General features: G+C 40.0%; 1 protein-coding gene across 2 annotated transcripts; it reads right to left on the reverse strand.

The window, feature by feature from the left end:
• Positions 1–3,028: 3,028 nt before the first annotated feature.
• s1pr3a (sphingosine-1-phosphate receptor 3a) lies at positions 3,029–6,367 on the reverse strand. 2 transcript variants are annotated; one of them, XM_067414839.1, is made up of 2 exons: positions 5,936–6,367; positions 3,029–4,979 (listed from the first exon to the last, which is right to left on the reverse strand). In XM_067414839.1, the coding sequence occupies exon 2, from the start codon at positions 4,868–4,870 to the stop codon at positions 3,683–3,685; it is 1,188 nt and encodes a 395-aa protein (XP_067270940.1). In that variant the 5' UTR covers positions 4,871–4,979; positions 5,936–6,367; the 3' UTR covers positions 3,029–3,682. The 2 variants fall into 2 exon arrangements, with proteins under 2 accessions (XP_067270940.1, XP_067270939.1); XM_067414838.1 differs by having other exon boundaries at positions 5,925–6,367.
• Between the last annotated feature and the right edge of the window lie 732 nt (positions 6,368–7,099).

The raw sequence follows: 7,099 nt of genomic DNA on the forward strand, positions 1-7,099 counted from the left end.
TAACACTAGTCTATGGGGCACAGGGTAAGTGAAATGAAATGGCTAGTTAATACCACTAACAAGGCTCAAAATAGCCTCACACTAACACGGCAGCATAATGAGGGTCCCTACATGCAAACCGAAGCATTGAGAACTTTGTAAGTGTACAAACAGTTCAATAAGAAGATACTTTATAAAGACAGTGCATTACGCGTTCACGGACAGGCGCCATCTTGGAAAACAGTCTCGACGAGTCGAGCCACGAGCGCTGTTCTAAGTGATGAACTGTGACTTGGAATCTCATATGGTCCGTTGTTTCTGGAAGAAAACACTGAACACAACAGAGAAAATAAATAAATAAAAATGTCCATGTAATTAGATTTCACAAACTTAATTCCTATCGACCAGCTCACTTAGCACAGCGTTAGTCGCTCGACTCGTCGAGAAGGTTTTCCAAGATGGCGCCTGACCGTGAACGCGTAAGGCACTGTCTTTATAAAGTATCTTCTTATTAAACTGTTTGTACACTTACAAAGTTCTCAATGCTTCGGTTTGCATGTAGGGACCCTCATTATGCTACCGTCTACCTGTGCCCCAAAGACAAGCGTTATAAGCTCATCTGTTTTTAGAGATAAAACTCTTTACATTCGATTTTCATGAACACTCATCCCAGAGAACGATTTACTTAACCATCTGTTAATTAACCCTAGGTTCATTTCTCACCGGAGTTGTCCTTTAGTGTCCATATGCAAGTTGAGTTCCAGCTGAAGAGTAACCTCTCGCATGACGTGTGACTCGTTGACAAACGCAGAAGAGGATAGAACAACACAAAACCCCAGTCACGAATTAGAAGTCTAAAACAAGAAATGTCAGCGGAGCTGGAGTGTGTTGCCCGGCCCTATTTGTTTGAACTAAGCTTACACTACGCCTGCGACATACGCCAGAACCTGACTCTCTCGTGAACGTGTAGACGACTGTTACCGGAAGCCAATGATTACAGTTTATACTAATAGTTATAATTATGGAAATTTTTCTTCAGAAGACTTTTATTAACCCCCCAGAGCTCTATGGATTACTTTTATAATGGATGAATGTGGTTTTTTTGGGGCTTTAATTTTTTCCCCCATTTTAAATCTAATATAAGACGTCTGATGAATGCCAAATACACCTAGGATGGCTTGATGGTGAATAAATTATGAGATCATTTACTTTTTTGGCTGAACCATCACTTTAAAACAGAAAAAAATAAGGCTACAGTTAAGCACTTACAAATAAATAAGTGAATGGGGTTAATCTTTGGAGGGTTTTTATACATAAATATAAAACTTATAATTTCATAAAAGCACTTGCATGAATTCTTCTGTTTTTATTATTAGAGCTGTAAAGTTGTCAGTTACGTTTGTTTTACTGTCATGGCAACAAACCACACTAAAAAGGTTAGTAAGCAAGTATTTCACACTAAATTTTCTTAAAGGGATAGTTCAACCAAAAATGAAAATTACTCCCAGGGCATCCAAGATATAGGTGACTTTGTTTCTTCAGTAGAACACAAATTAAGATTTTTAACTTTAACCATTGCCGTCTGTCAGTCATATAATGCATGTGAGTGATAACACGAGAGAATGAGAACTATGAGTAAAAAAAAAAAAAAAACTACACATACAAATCTATATTAAACCCGGCGGCTCGTGACGACACGTTGTTGTCTTAAGACAAGAAACGATGGGTTTGTGCGGGAATCTGAACAGTTTTTATACAATTATTTTACCTCGAATGCGACCTTTGTACAACAGCCTTCTCAGCACGATGACATCCGGTGAGTGAGGTCAAAATGCACGATGTGGCGTAGAGATAAGCGTGAGAGATCACTTCCACCGCTTGTATTCGATTGAGATACGCCATATTGTGTATACTGACCTCACTCAATGGAAGTCATCACGCGGCAGGAAGGCTGTTAGACATAGTGGTGCACAAGAGGTAAAAAAATTATATGAATACTGTTCGGTTTCTTGCACAAATCGATCGTTTCATGTCTTAAGACGTCAATGTGTGATCACGAGCTGCAGGGTTTAATATGAATTCATTTGTGAACGGTTGGAGTTAAAAAATCTTAATTTGTGTTCTACTGAAGAAACAAAGACACCTATATCTTGGATGCCCTGGGCATAAGCAGATAAATGTCAAATTACAATTTTTGGGTGAACTATCCCTTTAACATGCATATTGTTTGTCTTGTGGCAGTGTTATTGAAACGGTAAGTATTTTAATGATTAATGATCGGCACCCTTTACTTCCATTGCAAGTGTCTCATAGTAAACCAGGTTTTGTCTCAAAATTTATTTTTGTCCTATTCAATATTGTGCTGTCGACTGAACTTAAAGGGATAGTTCACCCAAAAAACGTTTTCGTCATAACTTACTCACCCTCATGTTGTTCCAAACCTCTATGAGTTTTCCTTCTGTTGAACACAAAAGAAGATATTTTAAAGAATGTTGGTAAGCAGACAGTTGACGGTAACCATTGACTTCCATTGTAGGAATAAAAATACTATGGAAGTCAATGGGTGCCGTCAACTGTCTGCTTACCAACATTCTTTAAAATATCTTCTTTTGTGTTCAACAGAATAAAGAATATCATCTTTTGTGTTCAACAGAATAAAGAATATCATTTGTGTTCAACAGAAGAAAGAAACTCGTACAGGTTTGCAACTACATAAGGGTGAGTAAATGATTTTGGGTGAACGATCCCTTTAATCTTTAAAGCAAGCTAGTATGGTTAGTATTTACTGCTCAAAGATTGGTGTCATTGATCAGGATTTCTACAGACAAAGCCATTTATAAAGAGCCTATCACGATGCATCTACCAAGGGACTGAAAATTATAGTGCTTGACTGTATTCATAGACATAATGTGTGTCTATTGCCTTCACAATTGCTGTGGCGCAGTCCATTTGAATGTGATACTACTGCTCCCTCTAGTGGTCATATGCAATCTCGACATTAGAGTGACCTTTTTCTTCACACACACATACAACTGTCAAAAAATGTAAGTGTTTATATAAGTTAGCAAGTACTATTAAGGGGGGAGGGGGGGAATCAAGACATTCACAACGACACCACCTCATCGTACATTCTTCCATCTAAACTGTTCCACAGAATATTAACCATAGACCTCCACAGTCTTCTTTAAAACACTCAATTTGTTAAATATAGTTTGTGTAATAAGTAAGAATAGCAAACTATTCAAAATGTTTTTGTCTAGTAATGAACTGTGAGAATATGTTAGTCTTACACACAGAGTACCATAATATGCATAATACTGTTAAGGCGTTTTCCTTCATGAAAAGCTAAGATACCGTTGTACAAATCAGGTTATTTTGATAGAAAAGATTGCACACCTAAGCATTTCGAGTGATTACATTCTGTAGTGGCTCTAGGTTATGTGCTCATAGCACATGCTCAGTTTCATAAATATGAGTACATGTAGAAGCAAATTGAGTTAGTGTATCCTCTGCTCAGCATTTGTTCAATCAAACGAGTCTGTTGTACCTTTTAAATCTCATTGTCTTTTGTAGGAAAGCAAATCCAAGTTTTGTAATCCTCCGAGAGCTGAAGAACAGTACATAATTACACGGGAATCGTGGCCAAACATCTTGGGAAATGACAAATTCCCGCTCTTTTGTGCTGACTCCTGTAGTGTCTCTTTCAAAACTTCCCCAAAGAGGGAAGTGCGCCAGCTTTAACTAGCACCGCAGACAGTAGGTCACCTCGCCCTGAGGGGTGTGTGACTGCTGGAGGTGACGTGTCCCCATGGTGGGAGTTTGACGGGGTTGAAACTTTACTTCGCATCAGGGAGGACTTGGCCGCACCGCTACCTGCCCCGGCCATGCTTGATTTGCTGTTCTCCGCCGTTCCGATAACTATTCCTGGGATCGCCGCCCCTGCCACCGTTGGCGTGGAGTCCAGTGGCGTGTCGCAGCAGCACAGCACGCGTAAGAAAGCGGTCCGCATCTCACGGCTGGAAAACGTGTAGATGAGCGGGTTGAGGGCGGAGTTGACCACGGCCAGAGCGATGAACCAGTCCACCTTGTACAGAACCGGGCACCGCTCTGGACTGCATCCCACATCCAGCAGCAGTAGAAGAAAAAGAGGAGCCCAACAGGCCACAAAAACCCCCAGCACTATAACCACCGTGCGTAACAGTGCGAGCGAGCGGTCCGTCGGGCGGGAGCTCACCCTACGGCCGCTGGACGTCACAAGCTGGTAGATGCGCACGTATAGCACCACGATTGCGGCTAGCAGGGCCGTGAAGACGCTGATGCAGAAGGCTATGTAGCTTTTGTCGTACAGCGGTAGGACAGTGGAGCAGGTGTGGACTCGGCCCAAACAGTTCCAGCCGAGGATGGGCAAGGAGCTCAGCAGGACCGAGATGGCCCAGCAGGCTCCCAAGAGAGCTAGTAACCTCCCCCTCCCTGCGGTCTCACACGGCCGCAAGCGAACCATCGTCATGTGGCGCTCGATCCCAATAGCGAGCAAGCTGAAGGTCGAAGCGCTAAGTGCCACGAACATGCTCCCCTCTCGCAGCAGCCACTGCCCAGGACTGAGAAAATACGTATTGCTGCCGGAGGTGAAGATGTTGACCACGTACGCCACTCCAGCCAACAGGTCCGAAAGCGCCAGGTTGCCTATAAGAAAGTACATGCGGCTGTGGAAACGCTTGTTGCGCCATAGTGCCAGCAGCACAGTGATGTTCTCCAACACGATCAGAGTGCAGACGCAAATCAGAAAGGCTTTCTTGCACGTACTGTTGTCTTTTGGTCTTCCCCACTTGCCCGAGTGGTTGTAGTGGCTAACTATAATTTCATTCATTCCAGGCTCAAATTCGTCACCCATTTTTTCACACACTCCCCACTCTTTTGAACAGCAGATGGCGTTTATGAGCAGCTTCCAGTGGGAAAGTTGGAGAAGGGATCCACCACTTCACACATGATTCTTGTAGGACCTAATAACAAAAACAAGGCAAAGAAAACATCATCTGACTTGACAACAGTTAGTAATGTGTGTAAATGTGGTTTAATATGGCTAAAGGAAACTATTTAAACAAACTTTTTGGTTGCTAAATTTAGCAAGTTCATTTGTTTTAGGTAGTTTAAGCAGTTTAACCAGCAAAAAGTTGTCCCAAATTCTTCTAAAACAAGCCAAAAGACCAGTATGGGAGACCAACAAACCAGGCTAATTTATAAGGTTTTTTGTGTGTCTTTTTGTAAGAAAATATAGTAGTTTGACTTGTTTTATGTTTTTGTTATGTTAAATTGATGTTTATCTCACAGTTATGAAGGATACATTAAAGTTTAACGTTAGAGCTTTTCAGACGTCTGGTCTGTGTACTAATGCCTATAAGGTCCTTTTTAAATACATCATCCATCTATCTGTCTGTCTGTCTATCTATCTCTCTTTATCTTATATTAGGCTATATTATATTTATCAGTGAAACTAAAGTGAATCAGTGATACTAAAAGTATGCGTTCTTGTTAACTTGAACTTGTCACCACAGAATTATTTTTAAGTTAACGTCAGGCATGTAGACACAAAGTTTATTTTACAATCAGCTTGAAATTATACATTTAAGCTTACTTTGTATAATATTCGGTGTGGTCGTTTGTTTATTTTTTGTCATCATAGGCTATTCTGTGTATTTTTAAAGCATTGCTACATTTAGCCTGTACGCTATTTTACCAAAATACAAAAAATAGATGGTAGCAATAATTTTCAAAATGGCATAACGTTATTCGTTCGGTGATGGTAGCCTATTCATTGTTTCAGTAAACAAAAAGATTATTATTCAAATTTAATTTAATGAGTTTGCAGTGTTCTGAAGCTTAAGAAATCAATAACGTTCTGTATAAATGTGTAACTATTACAATGCCAAAAAGACTTAGAAACTTACCAGTTATTTACCTGAGAGCACCTACATCGTGGGTTACTGCTGGTTAATAAAATAATATTTTATGGAGATGAAAGCCTTCCAAATGCAGGCTCAACGATCAGACGTGTGGAATTATTAGTCCTTGAAGCAATGTATCCGCTTTTCCCAATTCGCAACGCTTTGAATCTGTATTTTTAACTATATCCAGGTTTTTTTGGACCCCAAATAGAAGTGCTGACAGATTATTAATGGAAAATAATTCACCTGCGAGTTCTATTCCTAAACTCAAACTCGCCTTTCCACAACATTCCCTCTCATTCTGGGCGGGAACTCAACAACACTTCGGGTTTTTTTTCCTCCAGGCAGCGAATGGACGTTCCGTCGTGTGTGTTTGGATAGCTCAGAATTTGAGTTTGTTTGGAAAGGGCGCGCGCTAATATCAGACAGTGATGATGAAACGCGCACGTGTGCGAGCATCCTCTGATTGTGGTTTTATTTTGACGCCTGTCATTACACTGGCATCCCACGAACTGAGGGAAATTACTGGGTTAAGTCACGCAGAATGACATAACCCCGTACAAGTCATCGTAATGATGACCTATGACACCTGACTTGAGCGTAAAGGAGTATTTTACACGACATTTAAGCTTGAGAGAGGCGTTACCAGGGTTTCTCATTGAAATGTACACGCAGCAGACTATTCTGATGATTTAGCCAATGAAATGAAATTGAAACTAGTTGATATTGTATTAAAGAACAGAACTTTTCTGTTAATGTAAAAAAAACAGGTATCGGCATTCACATCATGTTACAAATTTCTTTGCTAGTCATTTTTATATAGGCTAATTACAAATAGTGGGGACTCGAGGATCATGCGAGTCTGTGATTAGGCTATATATTCCAAGTCTTCTCAATCATAATTAGGCCTTTTATATTGCACTACACGATTTGTGAATAATTTTTTGGAGTTGGAGTCAGACCTTAATGAATCGTCTGATCCAGTTCACAAAACCGGACAGAATTATTAATTAATTAATACCTATGCTACCACTGTAAACCATAACACTCAAAATAATTCAGTTTGAGTAGAGCCAATTCAAATTTAACTGAGTATTTTGAACTTTTTTACTTTTAAGTTCTCTCAACTGACACATTTTAAGTAATTTTAATTATTTCATTGTTTTGAATTTAATGAA

Source organism: Pseudorasbora parva, chromosome 14, assembly GCF_024679245.1.
Source record: "Pseudorasbora parva isolate DD20220531a chromosome 14, ASM2467924v1, whole genome shotgun sequence".
NCBI classification, from domain to species: domain Eukaryota; kingdom Metazoa; phylum Chordata; class Actinopteri; order Cypriniformes; family Gobionidae; genus Pseudorasbora; species Pseudorasbora parva.

What these genes read in the sequence shown, in the direction of transcription:
- s1pr3a (XM_067414839.1), bottom strand. Translation starts at nt 4,870, where the DNA reads ATGGGTGACGAATTTGAGCCTGGAATGAATGAAATTATAGTTAGCCAC.